Source organism: Dryobates pubescens, chromosome 22, assembly GCF_014839835.1.
Source record: "Dryobates pubescens isolate bDryPub1 chromosome 22, bDryPub1.pri, whole genome shotgun sequence".
NCBI classification, from domain to species: Eukaryota; Metazoa; Chordata; class Aves; order Piciformes; family Picidae; genus Dryobates; species Dryobates pubescens.
Window position 1 is genome coordinate 6,887,413 of NC_071633.1, and position 13,408 is coordinate 6,900,820.

Genomic DNA, 13,408 nt, shown 5'->3' on the forward strand with positions numbered 1-13,408 from the left:
ATCACATTAGTACAGCTACCACAAGGTCAAATATTACAGGAACTACTAATTTATGTTTACAGCCACAGCTTACTCTTGAGCTCAGTCCTTTTTCCAGAAGGTTTGTGAGACAGACTTGAGAAGCTTTTTATAACATTCAGGAACACCATCATCTTTAAAAACAGGGAAGTCTACACTGGCAATAAATGAAGATGAAAAAGTGACTCTTTAAAGACAAAGATAACAGCAAGGAACACTGAGGAAATTGTGCGATGATTCGAATCAACCTGAAATCCAATAACACAGTAAGCTGCAGTGAATAAAGCTTTTTCCAAAGGACTAACTGAAACATTCTATTTGGACAGAACTATTTGAAAACTTGTGATGGTTTAACCCACACACATCAACAAAAATTCGGCTGAACTCAGTCGGGGAAGCAAAATGGAAAGAAGCCGGTAAGAAACTGGTAAAAATGGTTAAATTAACTGGTAAATATGCCAAGATGTTTATTCAGCAGCCATAGCATTGATAAGGCTGCTGATAAGCAGAAACAGAAAACTAATTGGATTATCACTTAGCACATGAAAAAAGGCCACAGAATTCAAGCTTTTGAATCTGTCTCCCGAGATGAACTTAAGATTGCTTCATTTCCACAGCAAAGCCAATGTAAAGAAAGATTAAACATTTCAGTGGGGAGGCAGGTAGCAGGACAAATCCTTGGGAAAAAACAGCATTTAATCTACTTTTTACATAGAAATTGTTTACTTAATACTTGAATAAAAATTGCTTGCTTACTTTGCTTGTATCATTGTATTACAAAGCAACAAATAAATCAAAGACATCTCTCTTGTGCTACCTTTGTTTCTCTACACCTTAATCCATCAAACACAGCCTGCCAGATGTCACATAAATTCTTAAGCTTAGGAAACTTCTGGTTTGTTTTCTTTGTTTGTTTCTGCTTTTATAAATCATCACAATGCATTTATCACACACAAATATCCAATTCTATTATTTTTTTTGTCATAGGGGAAAAAAACAAAACAGGCCATAAGGAAATGCTACTAAGAGAGACCCATGTATCTTCACTCTGATTTCCACTGAAGATTTCTAGAGAGACATACATGGATTCTTTTCGGATTTTCCCTCTAAAATGATTCATGCAGTTACCTTTTACTAACACAAATCTTCAAGAGGACTGAATTTCAAAATCACCTGGGTCCCTAATGGCAGGCATTGAAGTTTGCATTTATTCACATAAGTAAGTTGCAATAGAAGTTATTTCTTCTGTATTTAGTGGAGCAGCTGTGAACTAATTAGAGTTAGAAGATCACTTGCATATTACAAAATTTACCTGAAGAGAAATAATATAAAATATCAAAGCACAAGGCCTACAAAGCTCTTAAACTCCACTACTGCCTATATAAGGACAATCTCTTATGTAAGGTAATGCTATTTTTGTCCTATGTTGCCTTTCAGATGAAGAACCACCTAAAAGATGAGTGAAGATGAAACTAGAAAACATATATGCTTAAAGGACTCTATCTTGGAAGTAAATGATAAATAAACAACTGCCAGTACCTACAAATTATACCATCCCTAATCTATCCTCACAACAAACTCAATTTTTTCAGGCTGTATATGGAGTGATTGATTTTCAAGCTGGCTTTGTCAATCAAACATTTTTGCACTTCACTGGTAAAACTTCTGTGCATTTCAGTAACAGCGCCTGCAAAGTGGAAATCCTTGAAAGAGAAAAAAAAAATAAAAATCAACAAGATTTTGAGGTGTCTGAGCCATTTCTCAAGTTGAGATTCTTCTAGTTTACATAGTTTCCTATCTGAATGGACTAAACATGAGTGAGATGATGTTACAGGATTACACATTACATCCAATCCTAAGAGCTCTAGGGATGATCGATACCTGGCGTACAACTTCACTTGGCCAGTAAATGTGAATGGAAAGCAGACAGACCACAGGCACTTTAACTTGCTCTACTCTTGACCATAGACTTCATTGCCATAACATTTTATTTTCCAGACTTTTGAGCTAAATTATTCATGGAAGTAGTGGAAAAAGTCATGGTAAAATATTTTTAATTACACTGTACTTATTTTCAAAACTTGCCACTTCTTGGGGTGAACATCCATCACAAAAGCATGAGAGTCAGATTAGGCTCTGGAGTCTTACTCACATAGTCTGATCTCCACATAGTTTATATTCATATATCTCTATCTAATTTTTAATTCCTTTTAATACATAATTAAATGTTTACTTGGACATATAAACACTTGTATTTTGCATTCCTGATCTGGACAAGGGCTCAGACCAATCTTCAACATTTGCATACCTCAGAAGTCCATGGATTCTGTTATATTAAAGATAATGTGGCTAATTTGCCTTGGTATAATCTGGAAATGGCAAGTCCTGAAGTTAACGTTTTCCTCAAACAGAACACAATCACAGTTAGCCAAGATGGCAGTATCTAGATAGGTACCACAGAATCAACCAGTTTGGAAGAGACCTCCAAGATCATCAAGTCCAACCAATCACCCAACGCTAATAATCAACTAGACCACGGCACTACATGTCTCATCCAGGCTTTTCTTAAACAGGGATGTTGACCCCACCACCTCCCTGGGCAGCCCATCCCAAAGGACAATCTCTTTCTGTGAAAAACTTCTTTCTAAGATCAAGTCTAAGCTTCCCCCTACACAGCTTGAGACAGTGTCCTCTTGTTCTGTTGCTGATTGCCTGCTAGAAGAGATCAACCCCCACCTAGCTACAACCTCCCTTCAGGTAGTTGTAGACAGCAATAAGGTCTCCCTTCAGCCTCCTCTGCTCCAGGCTAAACAACCCCAGCACCCACAGCTGCTCCTCATAGGGCTTATGCTCCAGACCCCGCTAACAGGGAATGTTAGAGCAATTCTTGGCTCAAATGATTTAAAAAATCCAGGAAAAGTGACACACCTTGTTGCATAGAATGAGAAGAGGACAGCAAATACTCATTACAGCGCATTACACAGAACTACCTATGGATACTCATGCCTGTACAGCAGCAAATGCAACTTTATTGTGAAGAACATATTATGAATCAGTGGCAACCTACATTTCTGGTGTCATTTGAGGACAGACTGTAAAGTTCTAAGGTTATTTTGAGGAAAAGACAAAGAAAATGCACCACATTCATTTTAAACTAGAAAGATTTTTATTTGGCTATTACATTCCACAGCTAAAATTCATTTCCATTTCTGCACCTTCCTTTACTTTTTCCCACCATAATGAAAATTCACATCAAGCATGAAAAGACCAAGACTGAGGAAACAGCACATCTTGGTTATCACCCCATAGTCTTTCAGCTTTTAGTTACTGCAACCCAACTCCTGTGGGACTGGTGAATTTCTATCCTTGATAAGAGAAAGACTGTGGGGCATTCCAGATTTAATTCCTGGCAGGTTAACTTATCCCAGTGCTATCAGGGACAGTTCAGCAGCATTGTACCAGATTCAAATTATAGTTTCTCTACATCATGAATATTCCAATTTGCAGATCTAAGAGTTGCACTTTTTAAACAATGTGCTGCAGAGAGATCCTTGAACATCACACAAAGGCCAGACTTGGGCTGTGACTTGTGTCTTGATACTAAAATTCTGACCTGTGTATGCACACTGGAAAACAGGTATGCTATGGCATTTGCATGTAAAAGTGCTTTTACTGAGAATTAACTGCTGCATGTTGGGAATGTATAATTTCTTTCTAAGACTTGCTTTCCTCTCCATGGGAGAGTGGATTTGGATTTAAGAATATCTGGCAGACATTATTATTGATACAATTTAAAAGCAAGGACTCCTCCATTCCCCAACCCATGATACATTTGTCTTCCATCTCCTTAGAAAGAATTTCCAGATTATATAGGGATTAGTGTCTTATAAAGCTATATAATAATCTTTCACAATTTCTGTTTTATGCCAAAAGGGGGTGGGAGGGAAGAAATTCAGCAGATAAGGGAGGGGGGAAAAAATCATCATTCAAAATTCAGAACAGCTAAATAGGTCATTCAAGCCTTATAATCATCTCCAGTATCCAGGAGCAGGTGATGACATTGGGAGTCAGGAGCAGAAATCCAGAATACAGAATGTGGGCATTTTTTGTAAAGCTTATAAGTTTCATGAACACTGGATTGTCTCTACCACACATGATGCTCTATGAGGTAACCTTTAAATACATATAAAGTGCATGAAGGCAAAAATTTGTACAGTGCTATGCAAAACAGCTCCACAGCCTTTTAAATGTCTGCATTTTAAGCCACACATATACATTGGTCTTAAATACTGCTTAGAATCCTTTAAATAGTACTGAGGGTAATAGTGAGTCCTCTCACTGTGGCAACAACCACTTCTCTGATCTCACTTCTGCAGTATTGGTGGCTCACAGTCTCTTCAGTTTGCCAGCTAAGGAATTCATGAAAGAGCTTCCTCTCTTACAGTATGCAGAAGGTAACTCAGTTGATTTCATTAGCAGCTTTGCTCTACTTACAAAGCACACTCCCTGTGACCTCATCTGAAGCCATGAAAAGGTTGTCTATAATGGGAGAGTGGTGGATGTATCATGGAGTATTTCTCAGTCAATCCCAAAAGCACCTACTAAGCCTTCAATTTTTTTCTAAAGTGTTCAAATCTAACAGATTAGTAATTGAGGCCTGAGGTTCACCTCCTTACTTTTCCTGTACCCTCAGACTTCAGATCCTACCACAACCACAGGCATCAGGATTCCATGGGCTGCAATGACTACACCAGTTCTCATCCCATCTTCCAAGACCATGGCATTACCACAGCCTTTCCAGGTTCTTTAGGAAAAGGCATCTTACAGAGCAGAGTAATTTTCTCTTTCACTGCCTCAGCTACCCAGCTCTCTTGTAAAGATTTATGTTCCCTACTCATGGAAGCAGCTGTGAAGGAAAAACCTTTGTTTGGAGCTACTAAATCATAGGTGTGTGGCAATTGTGGGATTTGCAGTATTTACAGACACCCAGAAATTTTATCAGCTAGATTACTGTATCGACAGTTTCTTTCAGAATAAAGAAATACAAAAGTCATTAAAACAGGAATCAGAGTTCACAAAAAGGCAAAATATGACAAGGGGTTTTCTGAAAATGCATTCATCTTCTGGATGCAGTAAAAAGTGATAACCTCTTACAGCAAAACAGGATGGCAAGCAGTGGACAACACCAGCAAAACATGAGGCTGCAAAATGATCATAGAATGGTTTGGGTTAAAAGGGACCTTAAAGATCATCTAGTTCCAATTCCCCTGCCATAGGCAGAGACATCTACTAGACCAGGTTGCTGAAAGCCCCATCCAGCTTGGCCTTGAACACTTCTGGGGAGGGAAGTGATAACCCTTTTAATGCTACCAAAAGTTCCCTAGTTTTTGAGGGCTGAAAGTAGAAATAAAGACTAATAAGGATCAGACTTTCATTAACCAGCTGCTTGGCAAGATTACTTTGGAACACTAGGAGTACAATTTGAAATAAACATTATTCTTTTTCAAGGTTTAGGGACCAGTAAGAGGAGTGAGGTTTCTTCACAAGACGTAGAAAGACCACTTGAAGTTAGCATGAATGTCCTTCAGCAAACAAGCTCTACAACGACTGGGTGAAAATGAGATGGACAGAGCTGCTTTACCTTTTCATTCTGTAAATCCTCCCTTACCTCAAACAAAGCACATTAGAAGCAGAAGGACTGCACTCTCCCTATTCACTTTCAGAGCAAATCCATTCTTAAGACACCAGCAGGAATAATTATGCTTAATGTTCTACAGTTAAGAGAGAAAGAAGAGAGAAGGAATGTCTTCTTGAGCATGGTTCCCATACACGGGGGCAAGCAAAAGGGCCTGGAGTAATTAACGTCAGTGCATTTAGAGACTGCTGTATTATCATTACTCTTAGCGTGTGAGTTCTGAAATTCCTCTTGCCCAAAGGCTTTACTAGCTCTAGAAAGGGTTGAGCATGGTAGGAATCTGGCCAATAGCCAGGAGGCTTAAAGTGCTGTTTCTGTTCCAAAACCTGGCATACAGTTTTGCTTGCCGCAATGCTGTAAAATCTGCTTTAGCTGTGGAGCGACTTCAAGCAGCATGAGAACTTTTATTCAAGAACCACGAGATGGCACCAGAACAAGGCACAAAGTCTGTTTAATTATCAGTAACTATGGTCTTGCTCATTTATGTAATTAATAAAGCAATTGAGTAGGACTGTTTCTTTTTCAGGCAGTACTACAGAGATTAGAACTGGATTTCTGTTCAGTGACTTCTCTATTCCTATAAAGCTGAGCAGCCAGTGTTTAGACTGATCCATTTCAAACAGCTGTTTGACACTGTGCTGAAACAGACACAACATAAATCAATATTTTAAATGGTGATCAGTGACCACAGGTATCCAATTTCAAGGTAATCACATTTAGGAACTCTAATTGCACAGGCTGGCTCATTCAACTCATCCTGCCCTGTTCCTTCCTCCCACACTACCATTCAGCTCCTCTACCCAGCCCAGTGCCTTGACTGGCTGAACAAACACAGTGCTTGTGCACTGCTCCCCAGAATGTGTTCAGTTCTCATGATGCAAAAGGCTCCCAATACAACGAATTAAATGAAAGTGACTTTCTGAACACTATCACCTTGTTGGTTTGTTCTTTTAGTTCAGTGATGCTAAGATGCTCAGATATTTATTTCTTAATATCTCTTATCAGTTTGGAATCCTTTCTGTAGTAAAATGACCGAGTGGCAGGGGCAAACAAATCCTCTAGAAACAAAACTGAATTGTTGATGCTCAGAGCTGGGATGCTGGAGTCTGAGAGCTGCTCTCAGGAAAACAGAAAAAATCTTGGGGTCTTGATCTGGAGGTTGTAGCTAGGAGGGGGTTGGTCTCTTCTCCCAGGCAACCAGCACCAGAACAAGAGGACACAGTCTCAAGCTGCACCAGGGAAGGTTTAGGCTGGATGTTAGGACGAAGTTCTTCATAGAAAGAGTGGCCATTGGAATGTGCTGCCCAGGGACATGGTGGAGTCACCATCACTGGAGGTGTTTAGGAAGAGACTGGATGGGGCACTTGGTGCCATGGTTTAGTTGATTAGATAGTGTTGGGCAATAGGTTGGACTCGATCTCAAAGGTCTTTTCCAACCTGGTTAATTCTATTCTATTCCATAATGTCAGGAAAATATCTGGAGGGATGAGACAGAAAAATGTTTGTTACACCAGAGGAATAGTCCTAAACTCTCACTGTTGCACACAGAGTTCTGTCATAGGTAAAAGGGGCAACAAGGTCATGGTTTTCCTCCCCTCCCTAGAAATCTGCCTCCCTGGCACAGCTTGCTTTACTTATTCCTGAGACTCATTCTGTATAGGAACAGGGGCATTCCTACAGCACAGTTAAGGAGGAGAATATCCTATGAACAAAAAAAGGCAGAATGGGAGGGAAAGGAGCAAGCCAAACCCTCCATCACTAAGAACAGTAAACACAGATCCTGCTAATCTCCAATTTGGCTGAGCAGTGTGACATGATATAAGTTGCCAATAGTTACTTGTGAAACTTGCAAATTTGTACCTACTTAAGTTAAGAGTAAAGACCCTGGGTTTAATTATTACTGGCTACAAAAGCACACCTTCAGTGAGAATTTATCTAAATGCAATGCTTGAGGGTTTATTTCACCATTCTGCTAATGCAACCTAACAAATTTTTGCTGTATACTGGGGCTGATACCCATACAGCTTTTTCTGTGAGCCTCAGATCTCTTTCCTCATTAAAGCTCTGCATTACTGATTCCTGCAGCAGTTTCATGAAAACTCTTTGCAAATCTGCAATCTGATCACAATCAAACTCCTACAGCTCAAAGAGCAACTCCAACACACTATATTCTGTGCAATAAGGGCTCCATGCCCTAGAATGAAAAAAAAAATCCTGCTGAGGAAAAAATCCTTTTAAGCAATACTTAGAATCCCTCAAAGCAGTGAATATTATTGGTCAGATAAAATGTAAAATCACAGATGAAGGTGTCTATGGCTTTGTGCATTCCTTTTAATGAATTTTTCTTAAGCAATTTGACCTAAAAATTGCTTGCAAAATTAATATAAGCAGACATCTTCAGCCTAAGACTTTATTTAGTAACCCAAATAAGATGGGCATTTTGTCCATTCCCATTGAATCATTCTGCACCAACTGTATTATGTTATCTATGCACACTGCCAGGAAGGCTCAGATAAGCCTTGCACTACCTGTCATACCTGTGGATTGAAAACAATTAGACTCATAGAATCAATAAGCTTGGAAAAGACCTCGGAGATCATCAAGTCCAACCTGTCACCCAACACCTCATGACTACTAAACCATGGCACTAAGTGCCACGTCCAATCCCCTCTTGAACACCTCCAGGGATGGTGACTCCACCACCTCCCTGGGCAGCCCATTCCAATGGCTAACAACTCTCTCAGTGAAGAACTTTCTCCTCAACTCCAGCCTAAACTCCCCCCGGCACAGTTTGAGACTGTGTCCTCTTGTTCTGGTGCGGTTGCCTGGGAGAAGAGACCAACCCCCTCCTGGCTACAACCTCCCTTCAGGTAGTTGTAGACAGCAATAAGGTCTCCCCTGAGCCTCCTCTTCTCCAGGCTAAACAATCCCAGATCCCTCAGCCTCTCCTCATAGGGCTGTGCTCAAGGCCTCTCCCCAGCCTCATTGCCCTTCTCTGGACACGTTCAAGAGTCTCAGTGTCCTTCTTAAATTGAGGGGCCCAGAAGTGGACACAGGACTCGAGGTGTGGCCTAACCAGTGCTGAGTACAGGGGCACAACGCCTTCCCTGCTCCTGCTGGCCACACCGTTCCTGATACAGGCCAGGATGCCATTGGCCTTCTTGGCCACCTGGGCACACTGCTGGCTCATGTTCAGCCAGCTGTCAATCAGTACCCCAGCAGGTGCTGGTGTGAATAAGGCACAGTGCTGCCAAACTTAATTTTTCAGAAGTCCTTCCTAAAATCCATCATAGACAAATCCTTGCCCAGCTTCTTTGGAGGCTTACATAATAGAAAATCTGATTAATTTTTAGAGTCTGAAACAATGTCTTTTTTTATGTCTGGGTTTAACAATATATGAACATGAGAGACCAAAATGAAGTTACCTGAAAATAAAAATGCAACCATTCCTCACACAATCTACTGATGGTGGCTGGTTTATATAGTTAGAAGTATGGTATAAAAACCAGCCAGGCATGAATGCATATCATGCAAGGCAAAAACTACAGGAAAAGCAACTGAATGACAATAGCATAAGCATCTGTATTGTTCCTTGCATGGTTCTGTGTTTATCAGAAAAATATGTGCTTGGCACAGCATCTTGCCCATCATGAGAAGTAATTCCTTTAGTGTATCTTCGTAACTAAAGATGTGGGAACAAAATCAAGATCAACCAAATAACACCTTACCAGATGATAGACTAGCCGTTAGTTGATGGCAATTTGTGATTTCCTGTTACCCTAAAAATGCATATTCACATGCTCACACAATTCATTTGGCAGAGCTGATAGCTATAGAACCAACCTAGAATGGATGATTGCAAGAACAAATGCCCTTGAAGTCAGTGCAGGATCAAATCTTCCTGTTAAAAACTTTGTATTGTGTTTACAATGCAGCTTCATGAACTCTCCAGTGAGAACACCGTGTAAAGCATTTCCTGCCAACCTCCCACCTCATTCCCACTCCTCAATCAATCCCATCACAGACACTGCTACAGCTGTTCATTTCATTATGGCACAAATTGGTATGGATTAACAGTAATGCTGTGAAAGGCAGCTGGGTAGGGTATTTTCCTTTTCATCAGAATGAAGTCTCTAATTTGCACTGCCACAAGTGAGATGGGTGAGTGGGCCAGAGCAAGGAACCCGGGGAGGGATGAAACAGCATGGAAGGGGCTGAACTTGCCTTCTCTGTTTGGGAAACTATGGCTTGATGAACATGAATGCCTTCTTCAAGCCATGAAACAAATCACTGCAACTGAGAGATTAGATATTTCCTGTGTTGTCCTTTACAAATGAAGTTTATTTAGTTTTATTTAATTTGCATAAATTAGTACTTAGAAAAGGCCAGACCCCTGTAGGGATATAACAAATTGTAATCAGCTTTTGTCTGGCATCTCTGGAATTAGTGATTTATAGCAAGTGAGAATCTTCTCAGAGAAGACAGACTGTGTTGCCAATAAATGACACAAAAGACCATTATAAACCAATCACAGAGTTTCTATTAGTAAAGAGGAAGATGCCTGGTTTCTTCTTCATACATTTAATTGAACTCTGCTGTCATTCAAACAAAGTTGTTATTACAGGAGACATCCAGGGGTATCTAAGTTCAGTGTGATAGGAAATTCTTTAACCAACGAAGGTATTGCAGACTGGCTGGAAACTGGAACAGATGGCCAGTCTGCAGGACCACAGGAAGGTAAGAGACACTTAAAGGGCTCATTTGTAAAAGCCATTTTGAAATGCATCCTGTCTGCAGGGCAGCTGCTATGTCTGTGAGAATGTCTTTTCATGATAAAATGCTGTTACCTGTATGTCCTTGTCTAGCTTTCTTTTGTGGATGGATTTCTGTAAAAGTCAGACTGACCATCACAGAACAGTCATAACAAAGCACGACTATCATCTGCCCAGAACAGCCAGTAAACACAGTGCTGCTGTGAGTCATTGTCCCCAGAAGTGAAACGTGAAGCTCAACAAAGTTATTTCTCTGCCATCATTCTGGTGAAAAGCCACACATCTCTAACTTGGGAATGCAAGAAAGGGGCAACGAGCAGGGGAACACTATTCATGGAATCTTTTATTATCACAACAAACTAGGGAGTGCATTCAGGCTGAGTTTGCATGGTTGCCTGTTGAAAATATGAACATTTTCCCTTTAATGTGACAATACTCAATCTGAGATCGTGGAGAGAAAACACAGATCTGGAACTTCATTATGATGTCTTTGTAGTCCCTTTCCACAACGTAGACATCCCTTACATAAGTTTAAAAGAATGATCATGCAACAGACTGGAGCCAGGACTGCACATGCTGGGACAGATATCCGAACTTTGAAGAACCTGACTGGTATTTTGAAGACTAGAGTGGAGTTACTCGTGGTTTAACAAAACTCACAGTCCTAGCTTTCTTGGACCACAGATCAATAAACAAGCACATATGCAGCTCACTGGCTAAGACCTAATTCAGAGAAAAGCAATTAAGAATGATACTCATTACCATGTTCATTAGCCAATACACATTGTAGCAACATCTCCACAATAAATTAACAGAGAGCCAGCTTGCCCCACACAACCCCCCACCCCTCACCTATTAGTTTGAGGACTAACATAAAACACAGTTAATACGCCTGAAGTTTTCCAAAAATAGGCTTCTCAGGCTGCTTTCAAATTGTGAAATGCTCAGCTATTTGTGAATGCCACTGAACCAAACCCAGTGAAACATCTCAAAAGACATTGAGACAGTAACCTTCACCATCACTTCCCGAGAGTGTTTTGATTTTCTTTTTTCCTCCTAACAAGGCTTGATCTCACTGTCTGGCTGAACATTAATCCGCTTTCACCAAGTACCGAACTAATGCTTGCTGCATTAATACACTGCAAATCCTCAAGGTATCAGTTACACACAATTTAGTATAAAAGGTGACCCATAGGGCTTTCTTTTCACTACAGCTCTCACCAGGAAAGCAAGCAGAATACAGGTAAGTTTTCCTCAGATCCTGATCTGGAAATCTTTTTTCGCAACTGCAAATGCTGTATATATTTAATTGCTTCTGAAAAAGACAGACTAATTTTTGCTCCTTCTCTCCCTGGCTTCTTTTCCTTTCTCCTTAAAGACAGGACACATTCTCTGTACAGAAGCTTAGATAAAAATATTTCATTGAAGGTGCTAGGGTACTCTGCTATTATTATTCTGCAAAGATTGCAGAGATGCCACTTGAGTTGCTTAGGAAAAATCAACTCTTTCAACAATAAACATATGGCTAGATCTATGTAATGGCTTTATCTTATGTTCTCACTGATGTTTCTGAAGGATTCCTATTACAGAAACACTTGAGAATCGTGTGAAGACTCAGTTTTCCCTTGTTTCTATAAAGATTTCAGTTAAAAACAACTATACCTGTTTCTGCAGGATAGATATATATATATTTTTGCTTTATACACAGGATGAAGACCATTAATTGCTACGTGCTGTTGCTTTGCTGGAAAGCAATTTGTTGCAATAGCTGTCAACTCACCAATATTACTATAGCAGTGGAAAGAGAAGAATGTGAATTCTGTATTACAGTGAATGCCACATGGTGCTCAGGATACTGCTTCACAAGGGTAAGAATCTCAAGCTTGATTTCAGGCACCAGAACTAAATATCCCAAGTGATGTCCGAATAACCCATTTCCCAATTCCATTAACACAGCTTTACTAAGGAACAGGTTGAGTAACTGCCGAGATATTTGACCTGAAAGTAGATACAGCCAGTGTAAGGCAGAAAGGGGAGGGTGAAAAAATGCTAGTAAAATTCAGATCTTCAACTGGCTGCACAAATTGTTTGTATCATGTAACATCTGCAGCTGAAAGTGTTATGGTCTGGATCTGTGCCTTGTGCTCAATTTGTGGCTGCACACAGAAGAAATAAAGCAGCCATTGTTATGTAGATTCCTCTACTTTTCCAAATAACTGAAAGAATCAATAAATTGACCTGCAGGATTGTTTGGTGACTGCCTGACACATATTTGCCATATCAGTCCTCCTGAAAGGAGAAATCTAAGAATCTAGATGAAATTAGATGAGTCTCATACACATCCTATGGATCTCAGTGGGATTTTCCTGCAGGTTTAATTAATTTTCATATGAGGTCCTTCATTTTTTGTTTATAATTAGCATTTTTATTCCATAACAAATTTGAAAACAGGTATTTCCTTCTTGTCATTTTCAGGATCCAGTGTATAAGTATCCACCAGTATCAACTGTTCAGCAAACATGTACCTTCAAGGAGGTTGTGTACGAAACAGTGAAGATCCCTGGCTGTGGTGACCATCCCGAATCTTTTTATTCCTACCCAGTAGCTACAGAGTGCCATTGTGAGACCTGTGATACCGACACCACTGACTGCACTGTAAGAGGACTGGGGCCATCCTACTGTTCCTTTAGTCAGAATGGAAGTAACCAATGAAGGGTGCTTGGGATGGCAGTTTCGCTTTAAACAGTCACTTCTAAATAAAGGTTCTGGTGGGGCTTAAGTGGAAGATAATAGGCAAGGCTATTTAGAAAGTGACTAGATTGCAAGAAGGAATTTTAAGGACAAAATGGAGAGCTACTGACTAAACTTCCCTTCAGGCCTTCCCTACTAATCCTATAATTTTCTTTAAAATCATTTGCATAGG

The 13,408-nt window shown here is 40.1% G+C and overlaps 1 protein-coding gene across 1 annotated transcript; it reads left to right on the forward strand.

Annotated features, from left to right (window-relative positions):
* Positions 1-12,194: 12,194 nt before the first annotated feature.
* Positions 12,195-13,197, forward strand: FSHB (follicle stimulating hormone subunit beta). Its single transcript, XM_009901334.1, has 2 exons — positions 12,195-12,353; positions 12,961-13,197. The coding sequence occupies exons 1-2, from the start codon at positions 12,195-12,197 to the stop codon at positions 13,195-13,197; spliced, it is 396 nt and encodes a 131-aa protein (XP_009899636.1).
* Positions 13,198-13,408: the final 211 nt, after the last annotated feature.

What these genes read in the sequence shown, in the direction of transcription:
- FSHB (XM_009901334.1), top strand. Translation starts at nt 12,195, where the DNA reads ATGAAGACCATTAATTGCTACGTGCTGTTGCTTTGCTGGAAAGCAATT. An exon ending in CAGGATACTGCTTCACAAGG is followed by an intron (nt 12,354 to 12,960) that starts GTAAGAATCTCA and finishes TGTCATTTTCAG; the next exon opens with GATCCAGTGTATAAGTATCC.